Source organism: Danio rerio, chromosome 13 (assembly GCF_052040795.2).
Source record: "Danio rerio strain M-AB ecotype USA chromosome 13, GRCz13ab, whole genome shotgun sequence".
NCBI classification, from domain to species: Eukaryota; Metazoa; Chordata; class Actinopteri; order Cypriniformes; family Danionidae; genus Danio; species Danio rerio.
This window is the reverse complement of record NC_141033.1, coordinates 51,822,501-51,841,906: the sequence shown is the minus strand read 5'-3', so window position 1 is coordinate 51,841,906 and position 19,406 is coordinate 51,822,501. Positions and strand designations below refer to the sequence as shown.

The 19,406-nt window shown below is 39.0% G+C and overlaps 1 protein-coding gene and 1 long non-coding RNA gene across 9 annotated transcripts in view; both read right to left on the bottom strand.

The window, feature by feature from the left end:
• LOC147841212 (uncharacterized) overlaps nt 1–19,406 on the bottom strand; it is a 1,204,737-nt gene that overhangs the window by 538,776 nt on the left and 646,555 nt on the right. The window lies entirely within an intron of this gene.
• The window catches only part of sipa1l2a (signal-induced proliferation-associated 1like 2, genome duplicate a), a 288,056-nt gene continuing 276,235 nt past the window's right edge, over nt 7,586–19,406 (bottom strand). For all 8 annotated transcript variants that reach the window (XM_087279788.1, XM_087279790.1, XM_087279792.1 and 5 more), the window contains 4 exons: nt 15,815–15,946; nt 10,511–10,628; nt 10,351–10,432; nt 7,586–8,276 (listed from right to left, as the gene is read on the bottom strand). In XM_087279788.1, the coding sequence (XP_087135914.1) occupies nt 8,130–8,276; nt 10,351–10,432; nt 10,511–10,628; nt 15,815–15,946 (479 nt within the window). In that variant the 3' untranslated portion in view covers nt 7,586–8,129. The remainder of the gene's footprint in view (nt 8,277–10,350; nt 10,433–10,510; nt 10,629–15,814; nt 15,947–19,406) is intronic.

The window sequence follows — 19,406 nt, the reverse complement described above, 5'->3', positions numbered from 1 at the left end:
CATTGGAGCTTTTTAAAGCAGTGAAGATCAGTCGATTCATTAGTGGATCCCTCGTTTTTTTTTGCACTGTAAACATCGGTGAAGTGTCAAGTCTTACGAACACCCTCTCAAAGTAGTGTTACCAATTGTTATGTACTGTCATCATGGCAAAGACAAAATAAATCAGTTATTAGATTTAAAAAAAAAATTAAAACTATTGTTTAAAATGGTGACGCAGGGGAGCAGTAGGTAGTGCTGTCGCCTCACAGTAAGAAGGTCGCTTGTTCGAGCCTCGGTTGGTTCAGTTGGCGTTTCAGTGTGGAGTTTGCATGTTCTCCCTGCGTACGCATAGGTTTCCTCCGGGTTCTCCAGTTTCCCCAACACAGTCCAAACACATGTGGTACAGGTGAATTGGGTAGACTAAATTATCCGTAGTGTATGAGTGTAAATGAGTGTGTGTGGATGTTACCCAGAGATGGTTTGTGGCTGGAAGGGCATCCGCTGTGTAAAAAAACGTGCTGGATAAGTTGGCGGTTCATCCCGCTGTGGTGACCCCTGATTAATAAAGGCACCAAGCCGAAAAGAAAATGAATGAATTTGTTTCAAAATGTGTTGAAAAAAAATCTCTTAAACAGCAGGAAATTGTTTTAAAAGAATGAAAATTTTACAGGAGGGTGAATAATGTCGTCTCCCACTGTAAATAAGCAGCTTCTGTCCTGCAGTCTGGATGTGTTTCTCCACTTATTTTATAGACGTCTATCGCACAAGCGGTTTCCTCTCGTCCTAATGAAGCAGACATTAAAGGGTCACGAAACACCAAAACACATGTGTTGAGTTGTTGACAGTTGTATATGTGTCCCACACTGCTAAAAACACTATTAGGACACCTATATTTCACTAAAAAGTGTAAATTGGTTGTTTTTGCGTTATTTCAAGCAAATTCGTACTTCTGGTTTGAAACGAATTTTTGAAGCTGCGTCACGGTCATGACATAATAGCGTGTATTCCAGCGTGCAGACTGGACGTCTGTGCCAGAGTGTGTCTTATTACGTCTTACAGTGTGATGCATTAATGCATGAGTAAGGCTTGGTTCAAATCAATCAGCGCGCTCTATTGTGCAACTTCATTAATATTCATTACTGTCACAGTGTTTAGACGACAGAGACGCCACGTTGTGTTGGCAAAACAAGCGTGAAGTGTTGCTTTTATAGTTTGCTGCAGTGAAGTTTTGTTTTCATTTTCTCTCTGTGAGAGCGCAGCTGGAGTCACGTGTGGATTAACAGTGTACGCGACGCCCGACAACAATAACTTACGTGTCTAAGGAGGAACATTGTTTACCTGAGAGCTGTTCTCATCTGCAAACGCTGAGATCCGGATTCGTTTGTAGTCTCCTCTAAATAAAGACGCGGCTCTAGTTGCTGGTGATTGTTCTGTCTCTACAGATTTGGTAAGTGAGCGACCAGTGCTCTTTGTTTATTCAGTTTGTTCGTATCTAACAAACTATTGCACCGAGTGTAAACATGTTAGCACCACAACCAAACTTTAACCTCGTGTAGGATTTTCACCGCATTAAGTGACCGGAATAACACACGCGGCTTTCTGACACTACCTGCCGAGTGTATCTAAGTTTACGGGAAATGCTGAGTTTTTTTCTCTCATTCGCCGTGCGGTATCAAACATTGCATGAAAAATACACGCTTAGAGCAGATCCTCGAATCAAATATCACGTTTGTCGCGAGGGGCATGAATGAATTCCCTGAATGAAAGAGCCAAACTGCAGTTAAAGTCCAACATTTAATAATTTGGCAAATAATTCGACTACAGATGTCCATGTAGGTTAAACACCATCACTTTCTGCTGTATGTGTGTGTGTGTGTGTGTGTGTGTATTTTGACTCTGAAACTCGCACGTGCCCAAATAGACACTCCCACACCATCCCACTTTTCTTCCTCTGACACTCCCCCCTAAACAGAGCTGGACACGCCCACTTTTCTGACTTTTTCCAAAGTAGAGGTGTGAAAACATCCTGCTGAAACGAGGGGGTTTCATGGCCCTTTAATGATCTCTGTAAAGTCAATAACATGCTTTTGTTTTTCTCCTGCTTACCTCAGTTAGATTGAAGTTTGCTCAAATATTTCCTGTGAATTGAGAGTTAAACACATTTGAAGGACGTTTACATTTTGTGCATTAAGCAAACGCTCCTATCCAAAGTGACTTACAACAGAGGAAAACATAAATCAACAAACATTCATTCATTCGTTTTCCTTCAGCTTAGTCCCTTATTTATCTGGGGTTGCCAAGTGGGATGAACCGCCAACTATTCCAGCATGTGTTTTACACAGTGGATGCCCTTCCAGCTACAACCCAGCACTGGGAAACATCTCATTCACACACCACGGCCAATTCAGTTAATCAATTCCCCTATAGCGCATGTGTTTGGACTGTGCATGGGGGAAACCGGAGCACCCGGAGGAAACCCACACCAACACGGGGAGAACATGCAAACTCCACACAGAAATGCCAACTGACCCAGCCGGGACTCGAACCAGCAACTTTCTTGCTGTGAGGCGACAGTGCTTACTTATCACTGAGCTATCGTGCCATTCACATGACAAAATAACTACCACCAAAAAAAGACAGCTGCTAACTTTTTTTGGATTGGGTTCCCAGTATTTCGAGTGCATGTTATTCAGTGGGAACGGGTGAGGCATCTGCTTGTCACATTGACTCAACAACCACTTCCTACATCGCACAATGTGTCACATCTCCACTTCCTGTCTGGCTCTCTGCAAATATTATTAGTGGCCTATAAATGACACATGCGTAATCCCTCAGCAGTGAACGCAGATCTCCAACACATGTGCAGAACAGCAGTCTCCATCAGTGTTGAGTTAGTTACACTATATATATATATATATATATATACAAACCCGATTCCAAAAAAGTTAGGACACTGTACAAATTGTGAATTAAAAAGGAATGCAATAATTTACAAATCTCATGAACTTACATTTTATTTACAATAGAATATAGATAACATTAACAATTAAAATTTCAGGCCAAATGTTGGCTCATTTTGGATTTCAAGACAGCTACACATTCCAAAAAAGTTGGGACAGGTAGCAATAACAGGCTAGAAAAGTCAAATGTACGTATTAGAAACAGCTGGAGGACCAATTTACCACTTATTAGGTCAATTGGCAACATGATTGAGTATAAAAAGAGCCTCTCAGAGTGGCAGTGTCTCTTAGAGGTTAAGATGGCCAGAGGATCACCAATTTCGCCAATGCTGCGCCAAAAAATAGTGGAGCAATATCAGAAAGGAGTTTCTCAGCGAAAAATTGCTGAGTTTGAAGTTATCACCATCTACAGTGCATAATATCATTCAAAGATTCAGAGAATCTGGAACAATCTCTGTGCGTAAGGGTCAAGGCCGGAAAACCATACTGGATGCCCGTGATCTTTGGGCCTTAAGACGCCACTGCATCACAAACAGGAATGCTACTATAATGGAAATCACAATATGGGCTCAGGACTACTTCCACAAAACATTGTTGGTGAACACAATCCACCGTGCCATTCGCCGTTGCCAGCTAAGAGTCTATAGGTCAAAAAAGAAGCCATATTTAAACATGATCCAGAAGCGCAGGCGTTTTCTCTGGGCCAAGGCTCATTTAAAATGGACTGTGGGAAAGTGGAAAACTGTTCTGTGGTCAGACGAATCAAAATTTGAAGTTCTTTTTGGAAAACTGGGACGCCATGTGATCCGGACTAAAGAGGACAGGGACAACCCAAGTTGTTATCAGCGCTCAGTTCAGAAGCCCGCATCTCTGATGGTATGGGGTTGCATGAGTGCATGTGGCATGGGCAGTTTACACATCTGGAAAGGCACCATCAATGCTGAAAGGTATATCCAAGTTCTAGAACAACATATGCTCCCATCCAGACGTCGTCTCTTTCAGGGAAGACCTTGCATTTTCCAACATGACAATGCCAGACCACATACTGCATCAATTACAACATCATGGATGCGTAGAAGAAGGATCAAGGTAGTGAATTGGCCAGCCTGCAGTCCAGATCTTTCACCCATAGAAAACATTTGGCACATCATAAAGAGGAAGATGCGACAAAGAAGACCTAAGACAGTCGAACACCTAGAAGCCTGTATTAGACAAGAATGGGAGAACATTCCTATTCCTAAACTTGAGCAACTTGTCTCCTCAGTTCCCAGACGTTTGCAGACAGTTGTAAAAAGAAAAGGGGATGCCTCACAGTGGTAAACATGGTCTTGTCCCAACTTTTTTGAAATGTGTTGTTGGCATGAAATATAAAATCAACTTATTTTCCCCTTAAAATTATACATTTTCGCAGTTCAAACATTTGACATGTCATCTATGTTCTATACTGAATAAAATATTGAAATTTGGAGCTTCCACATCATTGCATTCAGATTTTATTCACAATTGGTACAGTGTCCCAACTTTTTTGGAATCGGGTTTGTATATGAGCAATATCACACGAGTAGCAGTGCGATATGGCTGTATATCGGCACTGGCGGGAGGCGTGCGTTGGCACAAGGCCGCAGGCCTGTTTTATTTCTAGCTGAAATAAAACAAATAAGACTTTCTCTAGAAGAAAAAATATAATAGAAAATACTGTGAAAAATTCCTGAATCTGTTCAACATCATTTGGGAAATATTTGAATGAGAAAAAATAAAATAAAATCACAGAAGGGCAAATAATTTTGACTTCAAACAAGGAGTGATAAATGTAAATGTTCATCTGAATTTTCCCTCTCTCCTGCAGCTGAAGCTCTGATATAAAGCATCCATCAGATATGAACTTATTCTGCAATATGATGATGATGCTGCTGCTGCTTCCATGGCAACAAAACCCCCTGGCAACAATAATTGTGTGCTTGTGCAGAGCTGCAGGAAATGTCAGAGTCATCAGAAAGTCCATCAAATCAGAAACAAGCAGAGGTTTGAGTTACAGACAGCAGATCATGAGGAAACACACTTCCCCACAACATCACATATGCACAATTATATATGCTCAATATGTTCCGCGATCTAAAATAATGCGTTTCCTTCCCATCTAGTTTGACACTATTGACATTGTAAAAAGAGCAACAGAAATAAAGATGTCTTGACTCCACTCAGCATTTACAGATACATTTAGCATCTGTTTTACTGCTAAGGTGAAAATTATCATGATCATAATGCCATAAATTATATTTGCATTTAATTTAGCAAGAAATAGACATATTTGATATTTTCTTTTTGTTAGTAATAATAATAATAATAATGATAATAATAATAATAATATAATGAAAAAAAAATAATATTAATAATAAAAATAATACCATTTTATTTTTCTGAATTAATAGCTTTTCTGTCATTATTAGCTAGGCGGTGCATTTTGTTGCAGTGGAAGTATCCTCAACCCCCATCCCATACTCAGTGGATTAAAGATGCCTTATTTTTTGTTAAATTAGAAAAAATTAAACATAGTCTTCGAGGTTCAGTGGTCAAATTTTCTAATATTTGGTTGCCTTTTTTGGAACATGTCAAATCTCTGAGACTTAAGGCAATTACTGTGGAGTGAATGGTTGCCATTCTTGCATTTTTGTTTTGATCTGTGCTTCCAGTTGAGTATCAGTGCTGCTGATAAACCACAAACATACAACTTTTTCTTGACATAAAACCACAAGTTAAGAATGTGCCACCCCCCAGCCTATTTAGTTTAATACATTTTCCCTTTTCTCTCGCTTTTTTTAAAATTTCTTTTCTATTTTTTTCTATTTGTTTATTTTATTTTATTATTACTGTTTATTTTACTTAATACACCATGCTGTCAACCTCAACGTCTCGTACAAACCTGTTTATATGCTCAATTTGAAAATTGATTTATGCACATCATATACTGTTTATGCATGTCATATACTGTGTGTCGCACAATATGAGGGTTATAGTGTGGTTTATTTATTTATTTATTTATTTATCAATGTTGTACTGTTACATATATATATATATATATATATATATATATATATATATATATATATATATATATATATATATATATATATATATTCTGTTTGTACTGTTATTGTCTCTTTTTACTTTTTACTTCTGTTTGTTAACTTTCAAAAAAATCTAATAAATAAATCTTAAAAAATAATACTAATAAAAATAATAACAATAATAATAATAATAATAAAAATGATAATATTAATAATACTAATAAAAATAAAAATGATAATAATAACATTGATAATAATAATAAAAATAATAAAAACAATAATAATGTTAATAATAATGATAACAACAACAATAATAATAACAACAATAATAAAAAAATAATGTGTTTTCAATAATAAAAAATAACTCACTGGTGGGAGGCGTGCGTTTGTAATACACAAAGGGTAAAGAGGCTGTACGGGTGCTGATTACTTAAATATGTCACAGCTATCAGCCAATCAGATTCGAGAACCAGACAGAACTGACAGAATATATATCTCAAACCTGATTGGCTGATAGCCGTGCGATATTCTGCAATATCAGAAATCCTACAGCCTCTTTACCCTTTGTGTATTACTCCGCCCACATACAGCCAGCAGAGAGCAGACACTACAGATCTAAAGTTTAAAAGATGCACGCTCAACTGTTAAACTGTCAGCTTATGATTTAAATCCAATGTGGAAGAAAGTAGTTCCTCATACAAAAGGGTTTTTGAGACTCTCTATGTTTGATTTAGTTTTTATATACTCAATTATGCCGTCAAACTGTTGTATAAATGCAATATCACACTCATAGCAGTGTGATATGGCTGTATATTGGGACTGGTGGGGGCACGCCTCCCACCAGTGCGATATACAGCAATATCGCACTGCTACAAGTGTGATATTGCTCATATATACACTAACCTACAAAAGTCTTGTCGTTGATTCCAGTTGTAAGAGAAATAAATAATGACCTCTAGTTATTTATATATATAATATAATATGGTGTGAAGATACAAGATGTGCAGCACCTAAAACTATGGATATTGGAAGCCTGTACTGGCATTTCTCCAGCAGTATTACTATCAGTGTGTGAAGAGGAGTAAAAGAGGGTTGCATTGACAATCCACCACAATGGGCAGCACACTGAACACATTTTATAAGTATTCAGAAACTTGTAAATAACTCATGAAAGAATAAAGTTATGTTAAAACCATTTACACCATTGTTTTTCTTGTGAAATTCTCAATAAGTTTGATGTGTCACATGACCCTCTTCCTATTGAAAAAACAAAGGTTGGATCCAAGATGGCCGACTTCAAAATGGCCACCATGGTCACCCCCCGTCTTGAAAAGTTTGCCCCCTCACATATACTAATGTGCCACAAACAGGACGTTAATATCTCCAACCATTCCCAGTTTATTAAGGCGTATCCATATAAATGGCCCACCCTGTATAATGCAATACATTACCGTGATGCACACTATTGCATGCATAATTCTTCAATTAAAATGTTTTCAATCACAAAAGATGTAAACAGCAATGAATATTTGCTCATTCATTTAAAACCTAAAACACTGAAAAAAACCACAAACGACGTCATCGTTTTACATACTACATTTATTAAAAAAAAAAAGAAGCAACCAACCAATCAACGTCGCATCTTTACATGAAACCCATTTACAGAGAAACACATCTTGTAAAAGCGTAGAAACCATCGACGTGTTGATCTAGCAGCATCCAAATGTTGGAATGAGGGAGACCAGACACAAAATCCTCATCAATAATCAATCAAAACATCTCTGATTTCAGACGCAGACTACAGCCGTCACAGTAAGGCCTTCAACGAGCCTGATGCAGTCCAGAAAATCAGGTTAAATAAGCTTAAATAACAGTGTTAAATACACAACCATTAACCGGAGGCTCTCGGCGCAACAACCAGCGTTTCTGCCACGGATTATTGCGGATTCGGGACACTAAAACTGCGGACGTGAGGAGAGTGAAGAAGGTACCGCTTTATATGACGGAGGCAGAAGATGAAAGTCTTGCAGCGCTACATTCATAATCCGCCTCCAGGATCCCGGTTTAGCACATTCTCCAGTCTGTACTTACATTCCACAGATACGGCTGATATTCTGGGTCTCCATCAAGGCTTCTTGTCGATGGTGTGGAAGAACCAGTCAGTGAACTTGCGGAGCTGCGCAGCGGCTGTCTGACTCTCCTCCTGCAGACGCATGTTATCCTGACGCAGATGCTGCACCTCCACCTGCAGGATCGCCTTATCCTCCTTCTCCTGCACACAAGAAGAAACACTTCAGGATCATGGAGGAGAAGACACATTAGCAATGCACACTGTTTTGTGTATTTAAGTAGATTAATTTTTTTTTTTTTTTGGCTGATGCTTTGAATTTTAAAATGCATGTGTGTGCGTCAATTAATTTATCCATATCTATTTATCTATACACACACATCTATCTTCCTATATATCTGTTCACTCTATGGCCACTTTAATAGGTACACCTGTTCAACTGCTTATTAATGCAAATTTCTAGTTAGCCAATCACATGGCAGCAACTCAATGCATTTAGGCATGTAGACATGGTCAAGACGATCTGCTGCAGTTTGAACCGATCAGAATGAGGAACAAAGGTGATTTAAGTGACTTGGCATGGTTGTTGGTGCCAGACGGGCTGGTCTGAGTATTTCAGAAACTGCTGATCTACTGGGATTTTCACGCACAACCATCTCTAGGGTTTACAGAGAATGGCCAGACTGGCTCCAGCTAATAGAAAGGCAACAGTAACTCAAATAAGCATTCGTTACAAGCGAGGTCTGCAGAAGAGCATCTCTGAACACACAACACGTCCAACCTTGAGGCGGATGGGCTACAGCAGCAGAAGACCACACCGGGTGCCGCTCCTGTCAGCTAAGAACAGGAAACTGAGGCTACAATTCACACAGGCTCACCAAAACTGGACAATAGAAGATTGGAGAAACGTTGCCTGCTCTGATGAGTCTCCATTTCTGCTGACACTTTCGGATGGTCGGGTCAGAATTTGGCCTCAACAACATGAAAGCATGGATCCATCCTGCTTATTAACGGTTCAGGCTGCTGGTGGTGGTGTAATGGTGTGGGGGAGATTTTCTTGGCACACTTTGGGTTCATTAGTACCAATTGAGCATCGCGATAGGATTAAGGCAGTTCTGAAGGCAAAAGTTGTCCAACCCGGTACCTAATAAAGTGGCCGGTGAGTGTGAATAAAAATAATTAAAATGTATTATTTTATCATTTATTTAATAGGGTATATGCCGAAGCATGCTAATAGGACTTTTAATTTGCCAGTAACCTGGGTTAAGCGCTTCCGGCGAATTGAATGCCAATGCAAAATTCGATAAGTTCAAGGTCTGTTTTCTTTAAAAATCAGCGATCTCCACTAGCTGAGTGATATCCGATTTAAAGTGGGTCTCAGATTGTACAAGAAGCACTGCATTAAATTACATTTCCCCTCGCCATGTCTTTATAATATGAGCATTTATTTTACCCCATTATATTCAGTGGAGCTTTTGCGTTAGCCTGCCGATTCTGACGGGCACGTGCGAGTAAACGATTTTGTCTCGCTTAACGCTTGAGCAACTAAATAAATGCTTATTAATAATGCTTAAAAAGTTTATTTAACTAAATGTATTTTAAGGAAATTACAACATCGATGCTGTATAAGGAACCATATAAAATGGAAAAAAGTTCACAATAACAGGTCACCGGAAGTGTATCAGCATGGGAACAGCACTAGCTCGGCATATACCCTATTATTGTCATTCTATTAAACGTAGTTTTAATTTGTACTGTCTTAAAAACATTTTCTTTTATTAAACATAATTACAAAATTTAAAAAAATCACATTTCCCAGAGATGGGTTGCAGCTGGAAGGGCATCCGCTGCGTAAAAACTTGCTGGATAAGTTGGCGGTTCATTCCGCTGTGGCGACCCCAGATTAATAAAGGGACAAAGCCAAAAAAAAAATGAACGAATATATAAATATACAGATGTCAAACTAATTTATTAAAATCTAAACTTATTTTTACAAATTCTCTTTAATGTTTTAAACTGTTTTTGGTTGTATGGAAACTTATTATTATAGTATTTTATTTTTATGAAAACATGTCTGATGCTTACAAATTTTATAATTAAAATGTAGAATATATATATATATATATATATATATATATATATATATATATATATATATATTTTTTTTTTTTTTTTTTTACTTTATTTTATTTTATTTTTTTAAGAATTAATAAAAAAAAAATGTAAATCAGGTGGAGTGTTGGTGTAAAGCATCGTCCAGCAGTCGTCCGTTATTCACCTTCTTGAGGTCGTACTGCAGCTGTCTCAGGATCACCTCCAGCTGGTTGACTTTGCCAGTCAATGTGGCAGGAGACGTATCTCTGCAGACACAGAAGACTTCAGACTCCACACAGATGCTCAGAGTATGTGTGTGTGTGTGTGTGTGTGTGTAAACTCACCCAGACTCCAGCGCTGCTCCTTCAGCCGCCGCCACACGTCTGGTGAGTTCTCGAGAAATCTGCAGCGCTTCTGCTCTCTGCATGTCTGTCATGGTGCAGAACGAGGCCACACGCTGGTCTGAACACACAACATCACAACCTATTCAAACTCCCAAAAAAAAACACTGGCATGGCTGCACACATCATTTTAATTTGCATTAATGGGTCATTAAAAACATTTTGTTTTGGAATCTGCATCAATTTAAATTTAAGAGCTATCTTTTATGTAAGAGATGAAGCATCTAGGTGGTTTACCCCATGTATCACACAACACTAAAATAAACACAAAACACATGTGAATTTATGTAACTGAGGCCATTGTGTGTGTGATCATTTGCAATTGTGTGTGTATTTTAAAATGTTATTTTATTAATAATTTATTAATTCATTAATGAAAGGCAAAGCTGATAGAAATTAAAACGGCTGAATGGAGTATACACTAACCAATGTATTATTCAGCCACAAGATCACCAAACAGTTAAAAACAGCAACATGAGAGACAAGCGTATACATATGGATGTGAACATAATCACTGATGGCCAAAATGATTCTGCTTATTAGTGTTATTAGATTTAATAGGCCATGTAGTTTCTGTCAGGTTTGTGTTGAATTAAATGATTAATAAACTACGTCTCAGAACAATGTTTTGTGTGTAATTTCTAAACATAGGCATGTAATAAGCGTGATGAAGTACATTTAGGACTGTTGTTTTCACAAAATAAATCCGTTTTTATTTTAACTTTTTTTTACATTCTTTTGAATAATAGTAACGATCAGATTTAAGGCTGATTTATACTTCTGCGTCAAACACCGGCGTATGCTACGGAGCTGACGCATAGCCCTTCGCCGTGGCCATCGGCGTCACTGACGTGCACCTCTCAAAAAATGTAACTACACGTCGCAACAACGCGTAGCGCAAGCTCTGTGATTGGTCGGCTTCGTAGCGCTGACGAGTCTGGGCGGGACCGGGAGCCGCGCGAATGGCGCGAGCGATTGTTTACAAGTGTGGAGTCCCGTGAAGGAGCTCCGGATGGAAAGATTTGTTCTGTATTTACCTCATAGTTAAAGTTTTTGCACGTCCGCCGGTTCTTGCCTCAAAATGAGTGAGTTTGAGTCACTTGTACAACCAGGAAGTGTTCATGAAAACCAAAACAGAAGCGAAGAAACTCGACACAGAGGAACATTTACACCTCACTGCCAACTAGTGTTTCGAAAGTGTTAATGCAGACCAACAGAGACAGCGCGCAGAAGTATAAATGCACAGCTGCGCGCGTTGCCTGCGCCGTGAGTTACGCCGGTCACCTGACGCAGAAGTATAAATCAGGCTTAACGCACCAAACCAAAGAAGTAACTAAAAAAACCGCAAGCGCGCAGGACAAACTTCAGTAACTCTGCACACAAAATAAATCCGGAAATGCTTCCAGAATGTATTGATAGCGCTTCACTTTTTCCACATATTTTTATTCCAAAATGGATTAGATTTGTTTATTTCCTCAACATTCTACACACAATCCCCCAATAATGACAATGTGAAAAAAGAGTTTGTTGCAAATTTATTAAAAATAAAAAAGCTGAAAGATCACATGTGCATCTGTATTCACAGCCTTTGGCGTGGAGCTCTAAACTGAGCTCAGGTACATTCTGTTTCCACTGATCATTCTTGAGATGTTTCAGCAGCTTCGTTGGAGTTCACCTGTGGTCAATTCAGCTGATTGCGCATGATTTGAAAAGGCATTCACCTGTCTATATAACAGGAATCACCAAACTTGCTCCTGAAGGTCTGGTGTCCTGCAGATTTTAGCTCCAACCCTAATCAGACACGCCTGAACAAGCTAATCAAGCTCTTATTAGGTATACTTGAAACACTCAGGCAGGTGTGTTGAGGCAAGTTGGAGCTAAACCCTGCAGGGCACCAGACCTCCAGGAACGAGATTGGTGACACCTGCTTTTTAAGGTCCCAGGGTTGACAGTCCATGTCAAAGCACAAAACAAGCATGAAGACAAAGGAACTGTCTGTAGACCTCCGAGACAGGATTGTCTCAAGGCACAAGGCTAGGGAAGGTTACAGAAACATTTCTGCTGCTCTGAAAATTCCAATGAGCACAGCGGCCTCCATCATCAGTGGAAGATGTTTGAACCACCAGGACTCTTCCTACAGCTGGCCGGCCATCTAAGCTGAGTGATCGGGGGAGAAGGGGCTTAGTCAGGGAGGTGATCAATAACACGATGGTCACTCTGTCTGAGCTCCAGCGTTCTTCTGTGGAGAGAGGAGAACCTTACAGAAGGACAACCATCTGTGCAGCAGTCCACCAATCAGGCCTGTATGGTGGAGTGGCCAGACGGAAGAAACTCCCTACTGGAATTTGCCAAAAGGCATCTGAAGGACTCTCAGACCATAAGAAACTAAACTCTCTGGTCTGATAAAACTCAAATGAAACTCTTCGGAGTGAATGCCAGGCGTTACGTTTGGAGAAAACCAGGCAGCGCTCATCACCATGCTAATACCATCCCTACAGTGAAGCATGATGGTGTTAGCATCATGTCATGGGGATGTTTTTCAGCAGCAGGAACGGGAAGACTAGTCAGGATAGAGGGAAAGATGAATGCAGCGATGTACAGAGACATCCCCAATGAAAACCTGCTTCAGAGTGCTCTTGACCTCAGTCTGGGGCGACGGTTCATCTTCCAGTAGGACAATGACACAAAGCAAACCGCCAAAATATCAATGGAGTGTCTTCACTACAAGCGCTATCAATACTTTCCTGATGCACTGCATATATAGCAGAAAAACAAAACGTTGCAATTTTAGATTTTGCCAATATTGTGCAGCCTTCATATATAAATAATAAAATGTTGATTTTATTAAACATTTGTTAATGTTTCAATACTAAACACTGATGTCAAAAAAAATAATAATCACTTCTCATCCTGAATGGAAAACCTCTAAAGCGGAGAAACGCATCAGGAAGTAAATCATCATTCTTAATGTTTAGATTGACCACTGACCCAACACAGGCCTCATAAAACAAACCCAGACTTCTTCACAAACACAGACTGATGCAATATTTGGAGACAAAGTTACACTTTTAGAGGAGATGCTTTTCTTCTAGGTCTCTCTGTGACCCAGAATAACGCTGCATAAAAACACTGAGAGATAAATATAGCAAACAACATATTTGCCCTCCATTTGCATCAGCGAGCACAACACCAAAAGAAGAAGTGTTAAAAAAGCAGAACTAATGTTCATAATCTCATATACAGTTGAAAGCAGAAGTGTACATACGCTGTATGAAAAGGCACATAACCATTTAAAAAAGTCAGATGTTAATGTGACTATACTTTTCTCTTTTAAGTTCGGATTATCACATTTGATTTTGTCCTGCTTAATAGAAGAATAATGATAGATATTTTTTGAGAAACTAATATAACTTTTCTTGAAAGTCAAGTTTACATACAATGAGATTATTCTGCCTCTGAAAAAGCTCAGATGATGATGTCATGTAAATAGCAAATGCACCATGGCGCGACACAACTGACTCCTAAAGGGAAAAGGAGACGAGACACTGATTGGTTTATTCTCAAAACACAACTATGGGCCCTATCATACACCCGGCGCAATGTGGCGCAAGGAAAATAATACTTGTTTGCTAGTTTCAGCTTGGCGCAAGAGTCGTTTTGAGGCGTTGCGCTACGCTGTTTAAATAGCAAATGCATTAGCGCTCATTTGTGCGCCCATAGGCGTTCTGGTCTAAAAAGGAAGGCGTTCTGAGGCGGACCGCTGGCGCGTTGCTATTTTGAGAAACTATAATAGATTTTTCATTAGACCAAAACAAACCCGGTCTAAACTCCAGCACAGAGTTGCACCTCGCTTACGCACTGCTTAATACGCACAAGAGAGCAATAGGCAAATATCTTTACATATGAAAAAATGTAAATATTAAGGATATATATAGGATATAATAAGAATAGATATAGAATATAAATATAAAGGATTAAAATATTACAAAACATATTATTTTCTAGCCTACATAAATATGAAAAATCACTGCTTTTATGTCTTCTTCATCTCGGGAGGCTTTTTCAGTTCATTCATAACAATTTGCTTTTGTATAATGTTATTATTATTAGCAGTATTATTTATTATATCCATATGTATATTTGTTTTAGTAAAAACAAGCTTAGATTTGCCCACCTGTCAGGTTTTAGACCATATGGGGCACAGCATGTGTTTTAGGATATAACTCAGGTTTTTGAGCTCATTTCATTATTATTGTTCATTTATTAGTTTGCTGGAAATTAGAACTGAATTTAGAAATAGTTTTGAAACGAATATTTGCGCTTAACAAATGCAATTAATTATTTATAGACTAATTGATGTCTGTGCGTAAAGGTTTCCCTATCCAAGAGCGAAAGTGATCCATTATCTCTTATTCTCACGCAGTAGATGCTCTGTTTAACTGTTTTCTGTTAAAAAAATGTAAACTGTTTGCTTGTGAAATGCTCAGTTTTTCCACTTAGACTTACTTTGCGTCCTGTAAATAGCGAATGCGCTCTTGGCGCGACGCAGCTGACTCTTAAAGGGAATGGGAGAGGAGACTCTAATTGGTTTATTCTCAAAACACACCTATAACTCATTAAGAAAATAAACTCAACCCTTTTAGACCATGCACCACGGTGCAAAGCAAATTTTACCGTCATTAAGTTAGCAAAAATGCGTTCTGACACGCCCTGAAAGCGTTTGCGCCCTGCGTTTTGCGCTCTGCGCATGGACCGTCAAAATAGAGCTCTATAACTCATTAAGAGAATACGCTCAACCCTGTTAGACCATGCGGCACGCCGCAGAGCGGATTTTTACGTCCTTAAAAATGCAAAAGTGGATTCGGACACGCCCTTAATGCTTTTGCGCCCTGCGCTTTAGACTTTGCGCCTAGATCGTCAAAATAGAGCCCTCTGTCTTTTATGTGGAGGCCAGGGGATAAACTCAGGCAAGATGATTGTTCTCCTAATTGTCCACTGCTAAAAATGTTTTAAAATATGATGCAACCCCCCACAGAGCTCGCTGAGGCCCCCTTGTGGGCCAGGACTACTCTGTTGGAAGCGCTGCCCTATAGTGCACTTCAAATACAGAAAACATAAACTGAGTAGTCAGTATAGAAGAAGAGTGTATTTTGTGGCTCAAAAAGCATTGTGAATCATCTCTGACATACACACACACACACACACACACACACACACACACACACACACACACACACACTGCTGTACCTTCGAAGGCTCTGGCTGCATCCACGAGGTGTGACCAGTCGAGTCCGCTGGCCGTGTCTGGCAGAGGCATGAGGCCCGGGTCACTGAACTTGGCCCGGTCGGCGAGAGAGCCGTCAGAGAACCAGAACTCATCTGAAGAGACAGAGAGAGAGAGACAGAAGGATGAGCGGCTGCACACGTCACTGTGAGCACTCTGAGGAAAGATGCTTCCAGGAGGCCAAAAGGTCACGATAATGACCACCCTGAAGAGAAACAGCATGAGGAATAAACAGCTAGTGCTTTTTCAAACACAAGATCAGAAAACATCCCCTACATAACCAGTGGCCCTACTTCATTACAATACTTTTGCATAATTCTATTGCTCTTAAAATTTGGTAAATGAAATTAACTTTTACATGATTACGAAGGTTTTATGTGAAAATTGGCGAAACAAAGTTTTATATTGTAGATGGGAGAATGTGTTTCTGTGGAAAGTGTTGTAAAATGTTTAGCAAAAACATAGATCTTTTAATTTATGTTGAAGTATTTTTTATTCTTTATTGGGAATGGAAAAGGTGCATTTACAATGAAAGAAACTTTTTTAAAAACATTGTTTAATAAATGTAATTGATGTTTTATATTTACTGAAAATAAATTGACGCATTTTGGATGAAGCAAAATGGCTTAATAATAATTTTTGAAGGAACACATTTGACACTGTTAGGATACAAAGAGTCTTGTCAGTGTAGTGGCTCCTTCATGGATCAGATTTGTACCTTTGATGAAGGCACTATATTGTACCTGCAGGCTTTAAAAAGGTACATTTTGGTTTTCCCGTGGTATAAATCATGTCCTTAAAGGTACAACTGCAATGGTGCAAATTTGTTTCTTTGTCTTAATGTAACCCCGCCAGTTCAACGCCATCCAACCCACTCCGAGCTGGTATCAAACCTGCGACCTACCGCACGGGAGTCAGTGTCTCTACCAAGAAGGCTTAAGACCATGGCCTCTAGCGTCTGTCGCTAGAGCACCTTTAGAGGTCAGAGGAGTGAGGTTTACCTGCACAGCACTTACTAGCTGGCCTCCGTTACATTAAGGTACAATTCTGTTACATAAAAAGGTACTGTGACAAGGGTTTATACCTTTTTTGGTACAAAATTTATTTTTTTCTGAGAGTGTATTCTCTTAAGGCTCAAGGTGTTTTTTACATGCATTTTTTATTTCTCTTTGCTTTTTGGTCTTATTGGAACCTAATTAGAACAAAAACCTAAGTGTCATCTTTTGAAATGATGTACTTTTAGAGACAAGTGATGTCTAAGTATGTGGACTCGTGGTCCGAATTTACATAAAACACTTTTCCCCAAATTTTTTTTATGCATATTTAACAGAATTTTTTTTTTTAACTTTCTTTGACTATCAGAAAGTAAAAACTTTTCCCCCCCATTTTGGACAGTTAAAAACAGGGTTTGGGACATTTCATATGCTACAAAACAGTTGCAGGATGACACTGTGGGCCCTATCATACACCCAGCGCAATGCGGAGCAAGGCACAACGCAATAGTTGTTTGCTCATTTTGACGTTTTGCACCACGCTGTTTAAATAGCACATGCATTTGCGTTCATATGTGCGCCCATAGGCGTTCTGGTCTAAAAAAGGAGGCGTGTTAAGGCACGTTGCTATTTTGAGGAACTATAATAGGCTGCACAATAGACAAGATCAAAGCTGGTCTAAAGTCCAGCGCAGAGCGCCTTAGTTGTGCGCCTCGCTTAAACATTGCTTATTACACAGGATGTACAGCAACACGCAAATACCATTACAAATGAAAATGAATTAAAATATTACAAATATTATTATTTTCTAGCCTACATCAATATAAAAACCACCTCCTCCATTTCTTCTTCATCTCGGGGGGCTTTTTTAGTTTATTCATGACAATTTGCTTTTGTATAATGTTATTATTATTAGCAGTATTTTTTATTATATGTATATTTATATTTGTTTTATTAAAAACTAGCTTAGGTTTGCCCACCTGTCAGGTTTTAGACCATATGGGGCACAGCATGTGTATTAGGATGTAACTTTTTTGAGTTTTTTATAAATTTTTTGAACACTCCTTTAGTATTGCTGATTTATTTGTTTGCTGAAAATTAGAACGGAATTTAGAAATAGATTTGAAGCAAATCTTCACGCTAAACAAACAAAATCAATTACGTATAGGCTATTGGATGTTTGTGCGTACAACACGATTCTCTATCCACGAGAGTGAAAGTGAAAGTAGATAACGTGGAGGCTCATCTCTTATTCTCACGCTGTAGATGCTCTGTTTAACTGTTTTCCCTCTAGTAAAGCGTTTAATTTTTCCACTTACAAAGTCTGTCATGTAAATAGCAAATGAGCCATGGCGCGACACAACTGACTCTTAAAGGGAATGGGAGATGAGACTCTGATTGGTTAATTCTCAAAACACACCTATAGTTAGGGCCACACGGAATCTGCGCGCGCAGATTTTCCGCAGAATTCCGCAGATTTCTGCAGATTTTTAGCCCATCATTAATTCTGTTTATTTACTTTAGTGAATGTGTGTAAATAAAAATGTATTCAGTTTTTTTTAACTAATTACAGTAATATTATTGACTAATATGAAAATGTTCATCTGATTTATGTACAATGCAGTTTGTAAAGTCCTATTTTTTGTCTTTTAGTAGAGATATTATGAGAGACTTGCTTTGTTTACCAAATAAAGTGGATCTAATTGGATTTGCAATTTAAACATTAAATAAAAGTTAAAAAGTTATTACTTTTTATTTCACATATTAATGTTTTAGTTATGATACTCCCAAAATAATTCCGCAGAAATTCGCAGATTTTTATCAAAATTCTTCGCAGAAATAGTAAAAAACATCCGCAGATTTCGTCTGGCCCTACCTATAACTCATTAAGAGAATAAGCTCAACCCTGTTAGACCATGCGCCACGGCGCAAAGCTGATTTTTTCATCCTTAAAATAGCAAAAGTGGATTCTGAAGTGGTTTTTAAAATGCACTTTGTGCATGGATCATCAAAATAGAGCCCTGTATGTCTGTAACAAAAAAAAAAACATTGAAAGTATTTGCTTAAGAGCTAAAAATGTGCTGTCCACGTACAGTATGTGGACACTCAGGCCTTAGGCTGCGTTTACACCAGATGCGGAACGCGCGTCAAGCGCGAGTGATTTACATGTTAAGTCAATGTAAACGCGCGAATAGATGTCCTGCGGCGCGATACGTGCGAATGGCCCGGCGCGAATGATGAGAATTGCGCGAATGGCGCGGTGCGCATGGCGCGAATTGAGCGTTTTTCGTGTTAGACGCGCTTAATCTGAATGCGCGAAAATCTGAACTTCAGCGGACATTCGCGCCGTGTTAACCAATCAGGAGCTTGATCTTGTGGGGGTGTGATTGTGACGTATCGCCTGTTGTCGGTGTCCCAGGGGAAATCCCCCAGCAGACACCGACAAGAAGTTTATCAAACTGGGCTGGGCTCAGTCAGAAGCACCAAAAACCTCCATCAGCCAGGTTCAGTTTCTGGAGGAGTCTATGAGCTTAAAGAGCTGGATGCACCTCTGAAAGGATGC